At 31.8% G+C, this 23,934-nt stretch overlaps 1 protein-coding gene across 1 annotated transcript; it reads right to left on the minus strand.

Moving 5' to 3' along the window:
- Positions 1 to 9: 9 nt before the first annotated feature.
- LOC145751573 (uncharacterized) lies at positions 10 to 1,608 on the minus strand. The gene is made up of 4 exons (XM_082567752.1): positions 1,457 to 1,608; positions 1,252 to 1,308; positions 764 to 1,102; positions 10 to 587 (listed from the first exon to the last, which is right to left on the minus strand). The coding sequence occupies exons 1-4, from the start codon at positions 1,497 to 1,499 to the stop codon at positions 205 to 207; spliced, it is 822 nt and encodes a 273-aa protein (XP_082423878.1). The 5' UTR covers positions 1,500 to 1,608; the 3' UTR covers positions 10 to 204.
- Positions 1,609 to 23,934: the final 22,326 nt, after the last annotated feature.

Genomic DNA, 23,934 nt, shown 5'->3' on the forward strand with positions numbered 1-23,934 from the left:
CTCTTATACTACTACGCCATTTTTTATTTGCAAATTTCGAATTGAAGCCTGTTCGACACCAAAGCAAATCAACAGAAATTTTAAAATATACAACGAAAATTACAAGTTCTCGATCAAGTTATTTTTAACCAAATAGCATTGGCAAAATTTAGGGTTATACACGAAAACTTAATTTATTTCTTATTTTATGAAACTCTTATTATTTTATGAATCTGGGCTTCTGCTGCCTGAAAGGGGGCTCGTTACTCTACAGAACGTATTTACTAAATGCGTTTTGGGACAGCAGTATCTTACTCGGTAGTCGTAGCATTCCGGGTGTATGTTGGTATTTTGAGGGGTCTGGTCGATGTTTTTGCAAACAAATCCCCCAGATGGTGAAATGGTTATGTCTTGGTTGCAAACCGGCCATGGTGCCAGGTGGAAAATGTGGCCGGGTTGCCAGATTTGCACCTGTATTGCCGTTGGTACTGCATTATTTCTACAATAGCAAGTATGGTAAGGAACTCTGGGTTCCCAATCGCCGGTTATCGTCGGGTCGTCACGATCCAACCAATTTCCCCAATTGTTACTAGAACATTTACCCTGAACTGAAAACAAAAGAGGTTTGTTCAAACTGAAATTTGTAAACGTTATGTCATATTTAATCTCTGTACGTAATGGAGTTTATGGCAGTAAGCTTTAATAAGGTGTACAAAACGTGAATTAGTTAAACCAACACAAAATACGGACCGAAGGTATTTATATACCAATATAAACAACTTACTTCCAGTGACTCTAGGACAACAGAATGACACTTCGTAATTACGACATGGGCATCGTCGTTGGGATGGAGTGTATGGATTCGTAATTAAAGTTTCATAAGGTTGCTTGTGGTGTAGGCACTTTAGACCAGTTAGGTCAATGTCGAGAACATTCCTAGGATGCCAGTACGGTATTGTTGTTCCTCTAACCCTAGCTCTGATACCGGTGACAATTGTAAACCTTGGGTTGCAAACATTGAAAGTTTTTCTAAAAACTTTAAGGCTTTCTATGTCGTTGGGAGGCGAATTATCGACGCTGTAGTATTTGGTCCAATAAGAATTGTGCGGGCATTTGCCGACAACTACAAAAAAGTTTGTTTTATTACCAAGGCATTAAATTCATGACATATTTTTTTTACATATAATAAAAATTGCGGATTTTTGGACACATTTTAAGAACACTGAAAAATCGATATATTGGATTTAGGTTAAGAATGTGATTATAACTTACTGTTTGTAGGAAAGAAACTTGGTGCAAAATTGTTTATAGCATCAAATTGCGCATCAACTGTTAAATAAACATAATAATGAATACAGACTTAGAATATTTTTAAATTAAATTTTGCATAATTATTTAAAAATTAATACATCAAACACAAAGTTTACTTGGGTGAATATTTATCTAATATGTTATAAATTTAGTAGGTATTTCTTACCTTGTATTGCAGCAAAGCAGGCCAATAGCAGTAAATAAATCATCGTATTTGCTATTTGCAGCAACTACTTACTTATTCTGCAAAAGACGGTTAATTTAGGTTATTTATATGCAACATCTGGAGTTACCTATATCCAAGGGCTATATTTTCGAATTCTGATCACAGATCCGGTTTGGAAATTTTGTCCTTGAAATCATGACCGCATTTGACGTGGCAGTTTATCGGATTTTAGAATTCCGAGAACGCAAAACAATTTAGTTTGCCTATAGGATTTCATTTAAGTGTCTCTTTAAGTTTGAAAATATCAACTTTGGTATACAAAATAAATTCGTGGTTTTTCAAGTAGAAAATCTGAATTTAATTAAAAATTCGGTGTTTTTCAAAAACTAATTAAAATTCCTTTTACTTGAATATTCTTATGTGTGTCATGCTAATTCATTATAATTTTTCACTTATTTTGGACGCAAGTTATGTGTAAATTGTATTATGTTTGGGGTTTTAGTGTTTAATCACATTTAAATTAAAAAAAATATCTTTGAAAAGTATTAATGCTATTAGGTTTTAAAAAAATAACAGTTTCTTAAGTTTGTTTTGTTTTTAAAAAAGTTGTTTTTTGTTGCTAAAATGTTATATCTTTTTAATCCTTTAAATCTTGGTTTAAGCCTTCACGTTTAAGGTTGGGTCGATTATAATAGTTAAAGTAAATATGTTAATCTTTATAAGATTTAACTTAATAAGATCGTCTAAAATATATACAAAAAAAAAAAAATATATACAAAAAAAAAAAAAATCTATATTCGTAAAATACCTAGAGACCGGCAGCGTGGTGTAGTGGTAAGAACACTTGCTACACCACACATGAGGTCGTAGGTTCGATCCCCACTGATCTCATGCTGTAGCGCCCTTGAGTAAGGCGCTATAAACGGTATAAACTCCTGCTGAGCCAGCACTTAATCAGCAGCATAATTACCGGGCAATTAAAGTCTCTATAATATCTCAAACTGCCACAGGCAACTGGAGACTGGGTCGGAGTAACTTATGTTACTCTATGTTTAAGTCGCGCATTCGACTTTTCCACATCGAGGATAAAGATATATACAAAAAAAAAAAAAAAAAGTTCAATTATACTGAAGTATTATAAGGGTCGTGTGAAAAAAAAAAGTTAAAAAATCTGTTTAGATTTTAATTTTTCAAAGGTCTTTTACATTTAAAATATTTTTTTACACTATTCAATAATCACTTAATCAAAATTCTCTTGTAATTTTTCTAAAAAAAATATTGAGTCTAATATATAGTGTCACCTTTATTGATAGATATAATATTAAAGCAAACCAAACAAATTTTACATTTACAACGAATATTCTAACTTTTAGGGCAAATGTATTAAGGCATATAGCATTGGCAAAATTTAGGTACATACAAATCAAATAACTGTTTACTTGGCATGCACAATTTTTTTTATGTTTGAATTATGTCTTCAGGATTCGAAATACAGAATGCCATTGGTTCTGTTAGTTCTAGGATTGGTTCTGCACAGCAGTACCTAACCTGGTAGTCGTAACATTCCGGGTCGTTGTTGGTATTTTGTGGGGTCTGGTCAATGTTTTTGCAAACAAATCCCTCAAGTGGTGAAATGGTTATGTCTTGGTTGCTAACCGGCCATGGTGCAAGGTGAAAGATGTGACCGGGTTGCCAAATTCGAACCTGTATTGCTGTTGGTGGATCATTATTCTTCGTACAAGCAAGAATAAAAAGGATTTCTGGGCTCCCAATCTCCGGTGACCGTTGGGTCGTCACGATCCAACCAAATTCCCCAATTGTTTGTCGGGCAACTACCCTGAACTGCAAAAATAATTTTGTTAGGATTAAAATTAATAATACAAAATGTTATGTCATGTACTAAATATAAATTTCTAATACCAATGTTGTCTACAAGTCAATGGGGGCTAAATTTGTGAATTAATAACTAAGATATAGGCTTATGTATACCGTTGTAAACAACTTACTTCCAGTGACTCTAGGACAACAAAATGACACTTCGTAATTACGACATGGATATCGTCGTTGGGATGGGGTGTATGGATTCGTTGTTAAAGTATCATAAGGTTGCTTGTGGTTTAAGCACCTTAGACCGCCCAGATCAATATCGAGAACATTTCCAGGTTGCCAATACGGTTGGGTTGTTCCTACAATTCTTGCTCTAATTCCGGTGACATATGTAAACCTTTGGTCACAAATGCTGTATTGTTATCTAAAGGTGGCTAGAGATTCGATGTCGTCGGGGCCCGAATTATCTAAACTGTAGTACATTGACCAGTGATTTCCTGAACATTTGCCGACAACTAAAAAAAGACGTTAAAAATGCAAGTAAATTAAATAATTTTTCATCATTTGCAATTTTTGGGTCACGTATGTTGTCTGTGAAAAATTCTCCCCTATGGTTAACGGCTCGTTGTTTTGTCTAGAGCCGAACAACATACGTGATCCCAATTTTTGATATTAAAGAAAATTAATAAAAAGGTTTTTGGAATATATTAATTCTGGGTCATTTTACTTAGAGCTTATCAACGGTCCTTCTATTTTAATACTGGCCTGGTAATTCCTTTATTTAATATAGATTTTATGTCCAATGTGGGAATTAAAATTACAGATCAAAATGTTGGTCCTTTATTATAAAAAAAAGGTAAAAGATGCCACTAATGAATGGGTACGTGTTTCTATGGGTCTTAAATTTATCTGAAATGATTCTTAGTGAACGATTTAATTTAAGAGCGTTAAAAAACAACTGTTATGGTGCGCGGGTACATTTTACGGTGAATATAGTTTGTTTAAAAAAAATGGTAGTTTTTATAGGTGGTTTTACATGAACATTATAAGTTACCGTTATTTTGTCCGAAAGCTTCTTGGTCGGTAGCATTAACTTGGGCGTTAACTAAAAAAAAATTAAAATAAAAATAAAACTAGAAAATTTATTAAACTTAACTTAACGTTGTATAAATATATAGAAACCGTTAACTTTTAAAAAATTACTTGCGTGATTATTAATATAGTCTTGTTATAAATTTAAAAAAATATTCGTTACCTTGTATTGCTGCAAAGCAAACTAGTAGAAGCAAAAAAATCATCGTTTTTGCTCTTCACTGCAAATACTAACTGATTTTCCGAAGAATTTAATTTAGCTTTGGCTCTTTATATGCAAATTGTGAATTTACCGCACCGAAAGCTTTTTTTAATTGCCTTTTTTCAATTCCGTTGCGGATATATTATTTTAATAAATTGTTTTTGGAAAAAAAAAGTTTTTACTTGGTAGTCGTAGCATTCTGGGTGCTTGTTGGCTCTTTATATGCAAATTGTGGATTTACCGCACCGAAAGCTTTTTTTAATTGTCTTTTTTCAATTCCGTTGCGGATATATCATTTGAATAAATTGTTTTTGAAAAAAAAGGGTTTTTACTTGGTAGTCGTAGCATTCTGGGTGCTTGTTGGCTCTTTATATGGAAATTGTGGATTTACCGCACCGAAAGCTTTTTTTAATTGCCTTTTTTTAATTCCGTTGCGGATATATCATTTGAATAAATTGTTTTTGGAAAAAAAAAGTTTTTACTTGGTAGTCGTAGCATTCTGTGTGCATGTTGGTATTTTGCGGGGCCTGGTCAATGTTTTTGCAAACAAACTTAAATATTCTTTTTTGTTTTATTCGCGGTAAACTAAAAATTGTGTAAGGCTTTTATATCTACAATAATAAACCTGTTTCTGAATCACATCTGCTAATTTTTCATAATTTTTTACCCAGTTTGGACAAAAAATATCCTGGTAAATTGTATTGCCTTTAGGGGTTTTGGTGTTTAATCACATTTAAATTATCAAAAATATCTTTGAAAAGTATTAAATGCTATTAAGTTTTAAAAAAGTAACAGTTTCTTAAATTTTTTTTGTTTTTAAAAAAGTTGTTTTTTGTTGCTAAAATGTTATAGTCTAATCTTTGTAATCCTTTAAATCTTGGTTTAAGCCTTCAGGTTCAAGGTTGGGTCAATTATAAAAGAGTAAATATTTTAATCTTTATAAGATGTAACTTAATAAGGTCGCATAAGTTCATTTATGCTGAAGTATTATAAATGTCGTGTGCAAAAAAAATCAAAAAATTTGTTTGGATTTTAATTTTCAAAGGTCTTTTACATTCAAAATATGTTTTTTACATTATCTAAAAACTACTTAATCGAAATTCTCTTGTGATTTTGCTAAAAAAATATTGAGTCTTATATATAGTGTCACCTTTATTGATAGATATATTATTAAAGCAAACCAAACAAATTTTACATTTACAACGAATATTCTAACTTTTAGCGCAAATGTATTAAGGCATAATAGCATTGGCAAAATTTAGGTATATACAAATCAAATAACTGTTTTCTTAAAAGCACGGTTTGCCCAGTTTTTTTTTGTTTTATGTTTGGATTATGCTGTTAGAAGGCGCACCACAGACCGAAAATGGTCCTGGTTTTGTTCTTGGGCAGCAGTACCTTACTCGGTAGTCGTAGCATTCCGGGTTGTTGTTGGTATTTTGTGGAGTCTGGTCAATATTTCTGCAAACAAATCCTTCAGATGGTGAAATGGTTATGTCTTGGTTGCCAACCGGCCATGGTGCCAGGTGGAAGATGTGACCGGGTTGCCAGATTTGCACCTGTATTGCTGTTGGTACAGCACCATTCCTACAATAGCAAGTATGGTAAGGAGTTCTCAGTTCCCAATCTCCGGTGGCAGTCGGGTAGTCACGATTCAACCAAACTCCCCAATAGTTAGTTGGGCAACTACCCTGAACTGCAAAAATACTTTTGTTTAGAATAAATATTAATAATACAAAATGTCATGTACTAAATATAAATTTCGAATTTTAATGTTGTCTTTAAGTCAATACACTAGGGCTAAATCTGTGAATTATTAACTGAGATATAGTCTTATGTATATCAATGTAAACTACTTACTTCCAGTAACTCTGGGACAACAAAATGACACTTCGTAATTACGACATGGATATCGTCGTTGGGATGGGGTGTATGGATTCGTTGTTAAAGTATCATAAGGTTGCTTGTGGTTTAAGCACCTTAGACCGCCCAGATCAATATCGAGAACATTCCTTGGTTGCCAGTATGGTGTGGGTGTTCCTACATCCCTAGCTCTGATTCCTGTGACAATTGTAAACCTTTGGTCACAAATGCTGTATCGTTTTCTAAAGGTGGCTAGAGATTCGATGTCATCGGGGCCCGAATTATCATAACTGTAGTACCTTGTCCATCGATTTCCTGGGCATTTTCCGACAACTGAAAAAAAGTTAAAATTCAAGTAAATTAAATAACTTTTTATCAAATGCAATTTTTACATTTATCAAATGCGATATTAAAGAAAACTGAAAAAAGGGTTTTAAGAATATATTTATTTCTAGGTTATTTTACTTAAAGCGTATCAACGGTCCTTCTATTTTAATACTGGCCTGGTAGACCTTTTATTTAATATAGATTTTACGTTCAATGTGGAAAAAAGAAAAACAAATTTATAGGTAGTTTTACATGAGCATCATAAGTTACCGTTATTTTGTCTGGAAGCTGCTGTGTCGGTAACATCATACTGGGCGTCAACTGTAAAAAAATTTAAAGTTTTGTAGAACTAGAAAACTTATTAATCAAAAGTTAATTTTGTATAAATATTTAAAAACTGTTAACTTTTAAAAAATTACTTGCGTGATTATTAATATAGTCTTGTCATAATTTAAAAAAATTATTCATTACCTTGTATTGCAGCAAAGATGACTAATAGAAATAATGAAATCATCGTTTTTGCTCTTTACTGCAACTAACTGATTATGCAGAATTCGATTGTGCATAGCTATTTATATGCAAAACCAGGAGTTACCATACCAAAAGCTATTTTAAATCATCTTTTTTCAATTTCGTTGCGAGTATTTTATTTGAAAAAAATAGTTTTCGAAAAAAAGGGATTTTTGCTTGGTAGTCGTAGCATTCTGGGTGCTTGTTGGTATTTTGCGGCGTCTGGCCAATGTTTTTGCAAACAAACTTAAATATTTTTTTTGTTTTATTCACGGTAAACTAAAATTTTTTTCTACGCTTTTATTCGTACAATAATGAACCTGTTTCTGAATCTCATCTGCTAATTTATCATAACTTTTCACTTATTTTGGACGCAAGTTATGTGTAAATTGTATTATGTTTGGGGTTTTAGTGTTTAATCACATTTAAATTAAAAAAAAAGATCTTTGAAAGTATTAAATGCTATTGGAGCTTATTTTGGATAAATCCACATAAGCTAACTTTTAATTTTATAAACAAACAGTTTTTGATGTTGATTTGAAATTAAATTGTTATTTATTTGCTGTCAAGCTTTGGCGTATTTTTCCTCCCTATTTAAATAATAAATTTTAATGCTTTTAACTATTACTTGTTTATCGAATTTGCGGGTTATTTAACAACTCTTTTCACATGGGAACTCTAACCTCGTTTTTCTGGTATTGAATTATTTTTCCAACAATTTATTTCTGCTTTTTATTAAGTGCAAATGTTCGTTTTAAAAACAGAAAGGCAATTTCGTTCTGCTGAACGGACGCCACTCAATAAACATGGATTTGAACATTACTTAAATTCAGAGTTTATTTTCGTAAGAATTAGCCAGAATTTTATATTCTTGTAATCAACTAACCACTGAGGTCAGTTTTTAAAAATTAAAATTAATTAATTCGCTACATTATCAAGTTAAAAAAAATAACAGTTTCTTAAGTTTGTTTTGTTTTTATAAAAGTTGTTTTTTGTTGCTAAAATGTTATAGTCTAATCTTTTTAATCCTTTAAATCTTGGTTTAAGCCTTCAGGTTCAAGGTTGGGTCGATTATAAAAGTCAGAGTAAATATGTTAATCTTTATAAGATTTAACTTAATAAGATCGTCTAAGTTCAATTATGGTATTATAAGGGTCGTGTGCAAAAAAAAAATCTAAAAATCTGTTTTGATTTCAAGTTTTTAAACGTCTTTCACATTCAAAATTTTTTTTTACATTATCTAATAATCACTTAATCAAAATTCTTTTGTGATTTTGCTGAATAAACATTGAATCCAATATATATTGTCACCTTTATTGATAGATATAATATTAAAGCAATCCAAACAAATTTTACATTTACAACGAATATTCTAACTTTTAGGGCAAATGTATTGAGGCATATAGCATTTGCAAAATTTAGGTATATACAAATCAAATAACTGTTTTCTTAAAAGCACGGTTTGCCCAGTTTGTTTTTTTATGTTCGAGTTAGGCTGCTTAAAGGCGCACGACAGATCGGAAATGGTCCTGATGTTATTCTTGGACAGCAGTACCTTACTCGGTAGTCGTAGCATTCCGGGTCGCTGTTGGTATTTTGAGGGGTCTGGTCGATGTTTTTGCAAACAAATCCACCAGATGGTGAAATGGTTATGTCTTGGTTGCAAACCGGCCATGGTGCCAGGTGGAAGATGTGACCGGGTTGCCAGATTTGCACCTGTATCGCCGTTGGTACAGCACCATTCCTACAATAGCAAGTATGAAAAGGAGTTCTGGGTTCCCAATCCCCGGTGACCGTCGGGTCGTCACGGTCTAACCAAATTCCCCAATTGTTAGTTGGGCAACTACCCTGAACTGCAAAAATACTTTTGTTTAGAATAAATATTAATAATACAAAATGTAATGTACTAAATATAAATTTTTTAGTTCTAATGTTGCCCACAAGCCAATACACTAGGGCTAAATCTGTTAATTATTAACTGAGATATAGGCTTATGTATATCAATGTAAACAACTTACTTCCAGTAACTCTGGGACAACAAAATGACACTTCGTAATTACGACACGGGCATCGTCGTTGGGATGGGGTGTATGGATTCGTTGTTAAAGTACTATAAGGTTGCTTGTGGTTTAAGCAACTAAGACCGTCCAAGTCAATATCGAGAACGTTCCTAGGTTGCCAATACGGTTGGGTTGTTCCTACAACTCTTGCTCTAATTCCGGTGACATATGTGAACCTTGGGTTACAAATTCCGTATCGTTTTCTAAAGGTGGCTAGGGATTCGATGTCATCGGGCCCCGAATTATCATAACTGTAGTATCTTGTCCAGCGATTTCCTGGGCATTTGCCGACAACTGAGAAAAACGTAAAGCATTAAATATAAGTAAATAAAAACTAAAATTTTTATCAAGCAATTTTGTTTAAAAAAATTTAAAATTTTTTTTCGAATAATTATTTCTGGGTCATTTTCCATAGTGCGTATCCACACGGCCCTTCTATTTGTAATACTGGCGGGGTCATTGTTAACTATATGAGCTTTTAACGCATCTTATTCTATAATATAAAGTTTTAAAATAGTTTTAAAGGTAATTTTGAATGAACATTATAATTTACCGTTATTTGGTCTGAAGGGGGACGACACTATGTCGATAACATCAAATTGGGCGTCAACTGTAAAACAAAATTTAAAATTCAATAAAACTAGTATGTTAATTAATCAAAAGTTAATTTGGTATAAATATATAAAAACTGTTAATTAAAAAAAAACTACTTGCGTTATTATTAATATAGTCTTGTCATAAATTTTAAGAAATATTCGTTACCTTGTATTGCTGCAAAGCAAACTAGTAGAAGTAAAGAAATCATCGTTTTTGCTCTTCACTGCAACCACTAACTGATTATGCAGAATTCGATTTTGCATGGCTATTTATTTGCAAAACCTGGAGTTACCATACCGAAGGCTATTTCTGATCGTTCTTTTTCAATTTCGTTGCGGAAATTTTGTTTTTCAAAACGTGACCGACCGCTTTAACGTATTATAACCGTGCCCGAGTTTTCCGAGAACGAGGATTAGTTTAATTTGCCTGGAGCTTATTTTTCGAAAATATCGTCAAATAGTTTATGTTGTAAAAAACACCATAAGCATTTATTTTATCAACTTACAAAAAATGGTAAAATTTCCGTTCTTTAAGTGAAAATGTATAAACTCAATTTTTTTTTTATTTGCATTTTAAAATATTGTTTACAAGTACGTTAGATTTAACCAGTATAAAAAAGTTAATTTTTTAAATTTTGTTCAATAATGTAACGAATTGTAATTCATGTGTCCAAAATATTGGCATTGCACGTATTTAAATGGCGGATCTTTTTTAACATGCACGGAATGGTATCAAGTTTGCACTGTTTAACAGTTCGTACAACAAACTACATTATTTTTTATCACGTTTTTCTTTTGTGTAAACCTTTTAATTGAAGCCTAGAAACATTTTTGCATTGTGCTTAATTGTGATTGCGAAGCCCTTTTTTACTGGTACGATAAATTTAGCTTGCAAATTGCATTGGGTATTTTTTTTTAATTTCGACATTTTAAATTACTGTCTATAAGTTGTTTTATATATCTTTTCAGCTTAAAGTATGGGCTTATAAAAAAACAAGTCATGTTGACCTTTTATTTCGAAGCAATTTATTTTGACAAGGTCGCCTGAGTTAATAAGATCTGAAATAGTGAAGCGTGTGTAAAACAAGTATTGTTTTTAAATGTGATAGAAGTTTGTTTTGTTTTTAATGCTAAAATTAAGTCTAAAATTAGATTTCTAATGATAAAATTAAGTTTAAAAATATACTTTTAAACAGACTAAAAATAAACTGAACCCAAATGGCTTGGTTGCTTTTAACTTTATAGGTAAATTTTTTTTTGGCATACAATATTGAAAAAAATATAAAATGTATTTCTTAATTTGTATTGCAACAAAGCAGACCAATAGCAATGAATAAATCATCGTATTTGCTCTTTGCAGCAACTACTTACTTATTCTGCAAAAGACGATTTATCTAGGTTGTTTATATGCAGCAACTGGAGTTACCTATTTATGGGCTATTTTTGATTTCTGATAACAGATCTAGTATGGAAATTTTATTTTTGAAATTCTGGCCGCATTTGACATGGCAAACTAATTTTGGACGAAAAATATGCTTGTAAACTTTATTGTGTTTAGGGGTTTTAGTGCTTATTAACACAAGTATGAAAAATACTTTAAGTGCGTAAATAATGTTATTGAGGAAGGAGAAAATAATATCCTCTCAAGGTTGTTTTAATTATAAAATTTTTTTTTAAGTTTTAAAATATTATAGTTTGACCTTTTTAATTCTTTAAATCTCAAATCCTTTAAACGGTTCAATTTAAAAAGGTCGAGTGAGTTTAATTAAGCTGAAGTGTTATTAGTGCCGTACGCAAATCTAACCTTTTTTTAAGTTTAAAATTGTCTTTTTAGATCATCTAATATTGAAATTAAGCAAAATGCTCTTGCTATTTTGCTATTAAAAATAATATGTTTTAAATTTTGTGGTCACTTTTTTTGAAAAATATAATATTAAAGCAAACCATGTAAAAGTTTACATTCACAACAAATATTGTAAATTTATTTTAGGGCGAATGTATTAAGGTATATATCGTTGGCAAACTTTAGGTATATACAAATCGAATTATTTACTGTTTACTTAAAAGCACAACTTGTCCAGTTATTTTTTTTACGTTTGATTTATGCCGCTAGGAGGCGCAAGACAGACCGGGAATGGACCAGGACTGGTGTCTGGACAGCAGTATCTTACTCGGTAGTCGTAGCATTCCGGGTCGTTGTTGGTATTTTGCGGGATCTGGTCAATATTTCTGCAAACAAATCCTCCAGATGGTGAAATGGTTATGTCTTGGTTGCAAACCGGCCATGGTACCAGGTGGAAAATGTGGCCGGGTTTCAAAATTCGAACCTGTATTGCTGTTGGTACAGTACCATTACTACAATAGCAAGTATGGTAAGGGGTTCTGGGTTCCCAATCGCCAGTGACAGTCGGGTCGTCACGGTCCAACCAAATTCCCCAATTGTTAGTCGGGCAACTACCCTGAACTGCAAATAATAGTTTTGTTTTAATTCAAATTGATATACAAAATATATTGTACTATATATAATTTTGTAGTACCAATGTTGCCCACAAGCCAATACGTTAAAGTTAAACTTGTAAAATATTCTCTTAAATATTAGCTTTTGTATAACAATATTAACTACTTACTTCCACTGACTCTGGGATAACAAAATGACACTTTGTAATTACGACACGGGCATCGTCGTTGGGATGGGGTGTATGGTTTTGTTGTTAAAGTGCCATAAGGTTGCTTGTGGTTTAAGCACTTTAGACCGTCCAGATCAATATCGAGAACATTCCTTGGTTGCCAGTATGGTGTGGGTGTTCCTGTATACAACTCTAGTTCTGATTCCTGTGACAATTGTAAACCTCGGGTCACAAATTCCGTATTTTTTTCTAAAGGTGGCTAGGCTTTCAACGTCGTCGGGGCCGGAATTATCAGAACTAAAGTAATTTGTCCAGCGAGTTCCTGAGCATTTGCCGACAACTAAAAAAACGTTAAAAATTTTAGGTAAAGTAAAACTATATTTTTTTATTAAATGCTAACTGCTGTTATGGTGCACCGGTAAATTTTCGCAGTGAATATACCATGTATCATAAAAGTTTTTATAGGTGATTTTAATTGGACTTTAGAATTTACCGTTAGTTTGTTTGACTACGTTGGTGGGCCTGACAACTCGACTGGAAAAGGATTGAGCGTCAACTGGAAAAAAAATTGAAATTTAATTAACTAGAATATTCATCAATCAAAAATTATTTTGATATAAATATATAAAAACTGTTAACTTTAAAAAAAATTACTTGCGTGATTATTAAATAGTCTTGTCATAAATTATTAAAAATATTCCTCACCTTGTATTGCCGCAAAGCAGACTAACAGCAGTAAAGAAATCATCGTATTTGCTCTTTACTGCAACTACTTACTGATTTTTGCAGCATAAGAAATAACATGTCTATTTATATGCAAATTTGTCGAGTTACCATATACCTAGGGCTATGTTTGATCGCCCTTTAACTGAATTTTAATATGTGCAACTAATTGCATTATGGGCGTTGGACGTATTTAAATAGCAAGTTTGTATTAGCATGCACAAAAAGGTAGCAACTTTGCCCTGTTTATTTGTTTTTACACTTCGAGTTATTGCTCATAAAGTGTTACATGTTATTGTTTAGCTAAAGGGCAAGGCTAAATAATAAAAAAAAAACAAGTTACGTTAACCTTTATTTCAAAATGCTTTATTTTGACAAGATCGTCTATGTTAATAAGATCTGCATTATTAAAGCGTGTGTAAAAAAAAAGACTTGTGATTTTTTTGTTTTGTTTTTATTGCTGAAATTAATTTTAAAAATAACCTGAACCCAAATGGCTTGATTGTTGTTAAATTTTTGAGTCAATCTATTTTGGAAAACAAAATTTAAAATAACTATAACGGCCTTATGGTTTATCAAATAACTTTGGCTTTTTAGTGCTATGTATTATAAGTTTTCACGGTGATGCTTTTGGTACTTAGAAAAAAGGATACGAATACCTCAAAGCATATGAATGTAATGTTTATTTTTTCAATGTGCACATTTCAAACTAAAGCGTTACTAGACCAAATTATTGTCTATGGTTAAACCAAAAAATATGAATGTTTATTATAACGGGGAGGCAGTAACAAAAAATTATGTGAAGTAAAGGCCAGTTTACACCCCCGAATTAGCTGAAAATGTCATTGCATATTTAAAACAACACTCAGCTATTAATAATGAAATGCATAAAATTATAATTGACGTAGGCTGTGGTAGTGGGCAATCAACCAACATTTTTGCAAATTACGTCATGTAAATTACGTGAAGGCATTTTTGCAAATTACGTGACGTCATCAGTATTATAATATTGGTGGCAATTTTTTTCAAAGAAAGAATAAACTTTTAAATTTTAATTTTGCCTTTACCATTAAACGTGCATTAGTCCATAAAACATTTTTTCAAAATAATATTTAACAATTACTAATATTTATAGAAGTTATGACATTTTTATTAAATTTTGCTTAAAACTCGAAATTTAAAAATAAATATTTTTTTCGATTTGTTTTACTAACATTCAGGAAAAAAAATTATTAAAAATATGTTGTAGAACACTTTTTTATTAAAGCGAAGCCTATATGAGTGACGTCATCAGTATATTAATATTGGTGACAATTTTTTTCAAAAAAAAATTATATTTAAAATTTCAATGTGCAGTTATTTTCAATGTGCAACCTAATTAAACCCAGAATAAAAATTAGCTGAATTGCCTTTTCTCAATATTCATATTCTTATAATTAAATATTAATAACACAACAACATACTTGGCCTATTGTTTATGATATAACATAATTACAAAAGCGAAATATATTTATAATGTTTAAACCAAAATTAATTTTGAAAATGAATTTTCAGTATTGACATTATACAAAAAAACGATTTACAGAACTTTGAACGCAATAAATTAATATTCAGTTTTTTTATAAACTAACAAGAACTAAAGTAAAAAATATTAATTTTTGCCACGTTTTCTTGTTTTTAATATAACAGTAAACAAACACTTAAAATTTAATAGACTACTTTTCATTTTTAAATTAAAAAAAAAACAAAAAAGAAATAAAATAAAATATATCAAAATTACAATTTTTGACTCGCTTTTGAATTGTGATATCAGGGTATACATTATGATTAGACCAATGATCTTTAATGTTTAATAAATAAACAAGCAATAACATATGATAAACACACAAAAATAATTTTCAAATTTTTTTTTTAATTAATAATATTATGACTAACATAAGAACCAATTTAGAACGCCTAACATTAATCTTTAATTTTGAATAAATAAACAACAATTAAAATAATAAACAAACAAAAATAAATTTTTTTAACTTGTTTACAAGTTACTAATATCATGATATACAATTAATTAAGATTTGAAAAATTTATAACATTCCTTAAATTTTAATAAAAAAAACTTTATTAATTAATAATTAGTGATAATTAAATGTCGTTAATAGGAGGTTTGCGACACATTAGGATAATAACAAACATACTGAAAATTTAGAATTTTTAATTTTAAAGAACAGAATTTATCGTCTTTTAAAATTCGGTCAAATAAGAATAAAAACAATAAATACTAGATTTATTTAATAAATAAAATATGGTTCGAAATTATTTGATTATTTTAAAAAACTATTAATAAATAAAGTTACGCATAAACATTACTTAATTATAAATATTAACTAAATTAATAAATCAAATATTACGTATTTAGTTATAAAACTAAAATCATATTAAATGATTGTACTAACAAAATTTCAAAACAAAATTATTTTAAATGTTTTAAAAAAAAAATCCTTTTTAAGTAATTAATATTATAATATAAAACTGTTACGTTTATAATATAAAACTATTTATTATGTTTTATAATTTAAAACATAATAATAAAAATATTCACAATAACAACACGTTTTGAAATCTAAGATTTCGAAGCATAATAATTATTACAACAAAAATAATCCCGACTAGTAAGGTCGTGGTAAAAAAAAATTGAAATGTTACTCAAGAAAAGCGTAATTCGTTTCAGGCAATCAGCGCCGAAGTTAGCGAAGCGCAGAATTTAAGAGAAGCGCTTTTAGGTTTTGTGTTAAATCATGGGGTATATAGTTAAATTGTAAGTTTATAAAGCTAATATTTAATTAAATATTTTAAAATTAATAAAGTTTTCTATTTTAAATTGTTTCGTAAGATAACGACGTTGTTAGTTTTTATAATTTGATTAGTTAAGAAACTATTTCTTTATACGCCTTTAGCATAATGCGTTGCGGATGAATACAACTGACGTCACAACTGACGTCACAACTTGACTTCTTAGATCGGCTTGTCCGCCATTAAGTTTCAGTTAGTCTGTGTTCAGGATGTTTGTTTTATGTTTTAGCTAAGTTGAGAGTTTAAGCCATGTCGAAAGCGTCTTTAGGACGAAGCCATCTTTTTTTTTAACAAATCGAGTTAAGTGAATTATTTTATAATTTTTAGTAGTTATTTTTTTTAGTGTATATGGTGTTGTTTAATTGGTTATGCAGTGCGTTAGGGGTAGGATCGTGCGCGTATCGATACATTCGTTGTTTTAATGTTTGGCGTATTGCGTTTAACAGTCCGCGTATTTATTAAACAACACTATTTGAAAGCGTATCAATAAATAATACCTAACTAGACATTTTAACTGCCCCCAGTTTATATTTGCAGTTGTAGATGACGATCTCGCAGAAAGGGAGTGTCTGATGATGATCTGACGAGAAATAGGTACTAATTAGGCGATTCTACGGTGATTTAAGAGAAATTGAAGAGTGTGATGTGGGCCTTAGGTAGTTGTAAATTTAGGCTTTGATGAGCTGTGAGGAAAAGACCAAAAAGGTGATTTCTTAAGCATCCCGGTAAGATACTTGTTTTTCGAAAAATATATATATTAAATAGATAATAAATTTATTTATCATTGTACAACTTTTACATGTTTCCCTCGTAACCTAAGGCTACACCCTAGCTTTGAAGGCTATGGTCCAATTTGTAAAGTTTTAAGATATTATTGATTACAGATATTATATTAAAAGTGACCTAAGACTAAGATCAGCCTAGTTGGATTAGGCTGGTGGTCAGTCTTGCTTTAAATTGAATTTGTGCGCGTGTTGCAACACATTGCTCTGTTCGTCGCTTCAGTTTGCGTCGCTTTCGTTGTTCGTCGATTCCGTTGATCGCCGCTTTCGACGCTATCGTTGTTCGCCGCTATCGTTGTTTGCCGCTTTCGACGCTTTCGTTGTTCGCCGCAGTCGTCGCTTCCTTTATTCGCCGCTTTCGTTATTCGCCGCTTTCGTCGATCGCTTCAGTTGCCAGTTTGCGTCAATTTCGTTGTTCGTCGCTTCCGTCGCTTTAATTGTAACATTGTCAGTTTGCGTGCGTCAATTTGAGTCGCTTTGGCTGTAAAGTTGTCAGTTTGCGTCGGTTTAGTTGTTTCTTTTCTAAGGTTTCAGATGACAACTTTGTGGAACCGAGAGATCTGATGATGATGATAAAATGAGGTAAAGAGAAAATAGGTAACCTATAGGCCCTTGACAAACTAGGTAAAATGTTAACTAATTAACTAATATTTTTTCTATTTAGACATATATAACTGCTTTCCAGCATTTAATGAGGAATAAAGAACAACATTTGGAGGATCTGATGATGATTTCATGAAAAATGAAGAAACTTTTGGAGGATCTAATGAGGAATCGAGAAAGATAGGTAACATGTAGTCTTCTGAAAAACAAGGTAGTCTGTTAACCAATTTTAATTTTTAATTAGACATAGATAACTGCTTTTTAGCTTTCTTTTTAAGGTTTCAGATTTCAGATGACGATCTTGTGAACCTGGAGGATCTGATGAGGAATAGAGGAACATCTGGAGGATCTGATGATTATTTCATGAAGAATAAAGGAACATCTGCAGGATCTAATGAGGAATCGAGAAAGATAGGTAACATAAAGTTTCTGAACAACAAGGTAATATGTTAACCAATTTTAATTTTTAATTAGACATAAATAACTGCTTTTTAGCTTTCAATTTAAGGTTTTAGATTTCAGATGACGATCTCGTGAACCTGGAGGACCTGATGAGGAATAGAGGAACATCTGGAGGATCTAATGGTGATTTCATAAAAAATAAAGGAACATCTGGAGGATCTAATGAGAAATCGAGAAAGATAAGTAAAATGTAGTCTACCGAACAACATGGTAATCTGTTAACCAATTTTAATTTTTAATTAGACATAAATAACTGCTTTTTAGCTTTCTTTTTAAGGTTTCAGATTTTAGATGACGATCTCGTTAACCTGGAGGATCTGATGAGGAATAGAAGAACATCTGGAGGATCTGATGGTGATTTCAAAAGAAATAAAGGAACATCTGGAGGATATAATGAGGAATCGAAAAAGATAGGTAACATGTAGTCTTCTGAACAACAAGGTAATATTTTAACCAATTTTAATTTTTAATTAGACATATATAACTGCTTTTTAGCTTTCTTTTTAAGGTTTTAGATTTCAGATGACGATCTCGTGAACCTGGAGGATCTGATGAGGAAAGAAGGAACATCTAGAGGATCTGATGATGATTTCATGATAAATGAAGGAACATCTGGAGGATCTAATGAGAAATCGAGAAAGATAAGTAACATGTAGTCTTCTGAACACCAAGGTAATATGTTAATCAATTTTAATTTTTAATTAAACATACATAACTGCTTTTTAGCTTTTTTTTAAGGTTTCGGATTTCAGATGGCGATCTCGTAAACCTGGAGGATCTGATAAGGAATAGAGGAACATTTGGTGGATCTGAAGGTGATTTCATGAAGAATGAATGAACATCTGGAGGATCTAATGAGGAATCGAGAAAGATAGGTAACATGTAGTCTTCTGAACAACAAGGTAATATTTTAACTAATTTTAATTTTTAATTAGACATATATAACTGCTTTTTAGCTTTCTTTTTAAGGTTTTAGATTTTAGATGACGATCTCGTGAACCTGGAGGACCTGATGAGGAATAGAGGAACATCTAGAGGATCTGATGATGAATTCATGAAGAATAATGAACTTCTGGAGGATCTAATGAGGAATCGAGAAAGATAAGTAACATGTAGTCTTCTGAACAACAAGGTAATATTTTAACTAATTTTAATTTTTAATTAGACATATATAACTGCTTTTTAGCTTTCTTTTTAAGGTTTTAGATTTCAGATGACGACCTCGTGAACCTGACGGATCTGATGAGGAAAAGAGGAACACATGGAGGATTTAATGATAATTTCATTAAGAATCAAGGAACATCTGGAGGATCTAATGAGGAATCGAAAAAGATAGGTAACATGTAGTCTTCTGAACAACAAGGTAATATGTTAACCAATTTTGATTTTTAATTAGACATAGATAATTGCTTTTTAGCTTTCTTTTTAAGGTTTTAGATTTCAGATGACGATCTCGTGAACCTAGAGGATCTGATGAGGAAAGGAGGAACATCTAGAGGATCTAATGATGAATTCATGAAAAATAAAGGAACATCTGGAGGATCTAATAAGAAATTGAGAAAGATAAGTAACATGTAGTCTTCTGAACAACAAGGTAATATGTTAACCAATTTTAATTTTTAATTAAACATACATAACTTCTTTTTAGCTTTTTTTTAAGGTTTCAGATTTCAGATGGCGATCTCGTAAACCTGGAGGATCTGATGAGGAATAGAGAAACATCTGGTGGATCTGAAGGTGATTTCATGAAGAATAATGAACTTCTGGAGGATCTAATGAGGAATCAAGAAAGATAAGTAACATGTAGTCTTCTGAACAACAAGGTAATATTTTAACTAATTTTAATTTTTAATTAGACATATATAACTGCTTTTTAGCTTTCTTTTTAAGGTTTTAGATTTCAGATGACGACCTCGTGAACCTGACGGATCTGATGAGGAAAAGAGGAACACATGGAGGATTTAATGATAATTTCATTAAGAATCAAGGAACATCTCGAGGATCTAATGAAGAATCGAAAAAGATAGGTAACATGTAGCCTTCTGAACAACAAGGTAATATGTTAACCAATTTTGATTTTTAATTAGACATAGATAACTGCTTTTTAGGTTTTTTTTTAAGGTTTTAGATTTCAGATGACGATCTCGTGAACCTAGAGGATCTGATGTGGAAAGGAGGAACATCTAGAGGATCTGATGATGATCTCATGATAAATAAAGGAACATCTGGAGGATCTAATGAGAAATCGAGAAAGATAAGTAACATGTAGTCTTCTGAACAACAAGGTAATATGTTAACCAATTTTAATTTTTAATTAAACATACATATCTGCTTTTTAGCTTTTTTTTAAGGTTTCAGATTTCAGATGGCGATCTCGTGAACCTGGAGGATCTGATGAGGAATAGAGGAACATGTAGAGGATCTAATGATGAATTCATGAAAAATAAAGGAACATCTGGAGGATGTAATGAGGAATCGAGAAAGATAAGTAACATGTAGTCTTCTGAACAACAAGGTAATGTTTTAACTAATTTTAATTTTTAATTAGACATCTATAACTGCTTTTTAGCTTTTTTTTAAGATTTCAGATTTCAGATGGCGATCTCGTAAACCTGGAGGATCTGATGAGGAATAGAGAAACATCTGGTGGATCTGAAGGTGATTTCATGAAGAATAATGAACTTCTGGAGGATCTAATGAGGAATCGAGAAAGATAAGTAACATGTAGTCTTCTGAACAACAAGGTAATATTTTAACTAATTTTAATTTATAATTAGACATATATAACTGCTTTTTAGCTTTCTTTTTAAGGTTTTAGATTTCAGATGACGACCTCGTGAACCTGACGGATCTGATGAGGAATAGAGGAACACATGGAGGATTTAATGACGATTTTATGAAGAATGAAGGAACATCTCGAGGATCTAATAATGAATCGAAAAAAATAGGTAACATGTGGTCTTCTGAACAACAAGGTAGTATGTTAACCAATTTTGATTTTTAATTAAACTTAGATAACTGCTTTTTAGCTTTTTTTTAAGGTTTTAGATTTCAGATGACGATCTCGTAAACCTAGAGGATCTGATGTGGAAAGAAGGAACATCTAGAGGATCTGATGATGATTTCATGATAAATAAAGGAACATCTGGAGGATGTAATGAGGAATCGAGAAAGATAAGTAACATGTAGTCTTCTGAACAACAAGGTAATATTTTAACTAATTTTAATTTTTAATTAGACATATATAACTGCTTCTTAGCTTTCTTTTTAAGGTTTTAGATTTCAGATGACGATCTCGTGAACCTGGAGGATCTGATGAGGAAAAGAGGAACATCTGGAGGATCTGATGATGAATTCATGATAAATGAAGGAACATCTGGAGGATGTAATGAGAAATCGAGAAAGATAAGTAACATGTAGTCTTCTGAAAAACAAGGTAATATTTTAACTAATTTTAATTTTTAATTAGACATATATAACTGCTTTTTAGCTTTCTTTTTAAGGTTTTAGATTTCAGATGACGATCTCGTGAACCTAGAGGATCTGATGAGGAATAGAGGAACATCTAGAGGATCTAAAGGTGATTTCATGAAGAATGAATGAACATCTGGAGGATCTAATGAGGAATCGAGAAAGATAGGTAACATGTAGTCTTCTGAACAACAAGGTAATATGTTAACTAATTTTAATTTTTAATTAGACATATATAACTTCTTTTTAGCTTTTTTTTTAAGGTTTTAGATTTCAGATGACGATCTCATGAACCTGGAGGATCTGATGAGGAATAGAGGAACATCTAGAGGATCTGATGATGATTTCATGATAAATGAAGGAACATCTGGAGGATCTAATGAGAAATCGAAAAAGATAAGTAACATGTAGTCTTCTGAACAACAAGGTAATATGTTAACCAATTTTAATTTTTAATTAAACATACATAACTGCTTTTTAGCTTTTTTTTAAGGTTTCAGATTTCAGATGGCGATCTCGTGAACCTGGAGAATGCAATAATGAATAAAAGAACATCTTGAGGATCTGATGATAATTTGATGAAGAATAGAGGAACATCTGGAGGATCTGGTGATGATCTGATAAGAGAGGTAGTTGTTAATTGAGGTTTTAATAAGTTGTGAGAAGAAGAACAAAAAGGTGATTTCTTTAACATACGGTAAGATATTTGTTTTTTAATAAATATATATATATATTAAATTGATAATAACATTATTTATAATTTTTGAGTGTACATCTTTCTATATGCATTTTCCCTAATAAAAGTCCTCCACCCTAACCCTAAAGGCAAAGGCCTCAGCTTGTCAAATTTGAGGTATTGTTGATTACAGATATATACTAAAAATGATCAATTATTAGGATCAGCCTAGTTGTATTAGGCGGGTCGTAAATCTTGCGTTCAATCTAATTCGTGCGCGTGTTGCAACATACGCTTCGTTGGTCGCTTTAGTTTGCGGCGCTTTCGTCGTTCGTTGTTCGTCGCTTATGTCGTTCGTCGCTTTTTCTCGTTCGTTGTTCGTCGCTTTCGTCGTTCGCTTCGACTTAAACGTCAGTTTACGCCGCTTCAGTTTACACGTCAGTTTGCGTCGCTTTAGTTGTCGTAGCTATATTACCATCTGCTAGGTGGAGATCTGTAGACGTCAAAGTCGACCGCTAGTTGGCGTACTAGAGTGCGATCAGCTGGGATCTACATGCCTGCTATTTGATTTGTTAGCTATTTGTTTATCAGTTACCTACTATTAATAAGTAGGCTACTATTTTGTGTATTGTATTTGTTTAATAACTTGTTGGTTGGTGTTTTAATTTATTGTAACGACCTTACAATTTGTTTATTTATTTTAATAGTTTTTCATAATTATTTCCTAATATCCCTTTTTTAATAAAAGTTTGGTATTCATGCAGTAAATACGTATAACTAAATAATTAATTTTATATATTTGTAATTAAATTAAACAACTGTACCAAATAACATATTTAATTCTTTTCAATTTTTTTTGAGGTCATTTTGTCTACATTGTGTTTAATGCAATCCAGTGTTTCGGATTAGGTTACACTTCGATGATGTCACCCTCTGATCATGTCATCTTTTGAATCGAGAAAGATAGGTAACATATAGTCTTCTAAACGACAAGGTAATATTTTCACTATTTTTTTTTGTAATTAGAAATAGATAACTGCTTTCCAGCTTTTTTTAAGGTTTCAGATGACGATGTTGCTACTACCTTCCAATGATGTTGCTACCCCCTGTGTCCCGATGACGTTGATACCACTTTCTGATGATGTTGCTACCCCTCGCTGATGATGTTGTTACCCCAAATGATGTCGTTACCCCCCTAATACCTTTTCTACCACTTTCCGATGATGTTGCTACCCGACAATAATTTTTCTTCCACTTTTTAATGATGTTGTTAACCCTACTAACCCCCCCCCCCTGCCCCCCGCCTCCTGATAATGTCGCTACCTCTAATGATGTTGCTACCACTTTCTGATGATGTTGTTACCCCTCCATGATGATGTTGCTACGCCCAATGATGTCGCTAACCCCCGATTCTGTTGCTACCACTTTCTGGTGATGTTGCTACCTCTGATAATTTTTCTTCTACTTTCCAATGATGTTGTTGCCCTCAAATAATGTTGCTTCCCCCTAAAAATGTTGTTACCACCTTATAGTTATGTTGCTACCAAAGATATCGTTGCTGCCTTTATTGATGTTACTACCCCAGATGATGTTGTTGCCTTTAAATGATGTTGTTACCCTCCAAAAATTTTTTCTTTCACTTTTCAATGACGTTGTTACCCCCCTGCGTCGCGATGATGTTGATAACACTTTCTAATGATGTTGCTACCCCTCGCTAATGATGTTGTTACCCCCCGATAATTTTACTTCCAATTCCAATGATGTTTTTACCCTTACACAAAACCCCTGAAAATGTTGTTACCACCTT

The sequence above is a fragment of the Corella eumyota genome, chromosome 4 (genome assembly GCF_963082875.1).
Source record: "Corella eumyota chromosome 4, kaCorEumy4.1, whole genome shotgun sequence".
NCBI lineage: Eukaryota > Metazoa > Chordata > Ascidiacea > Phlebobranchia > Corellidae > Corella > Corella eumyota.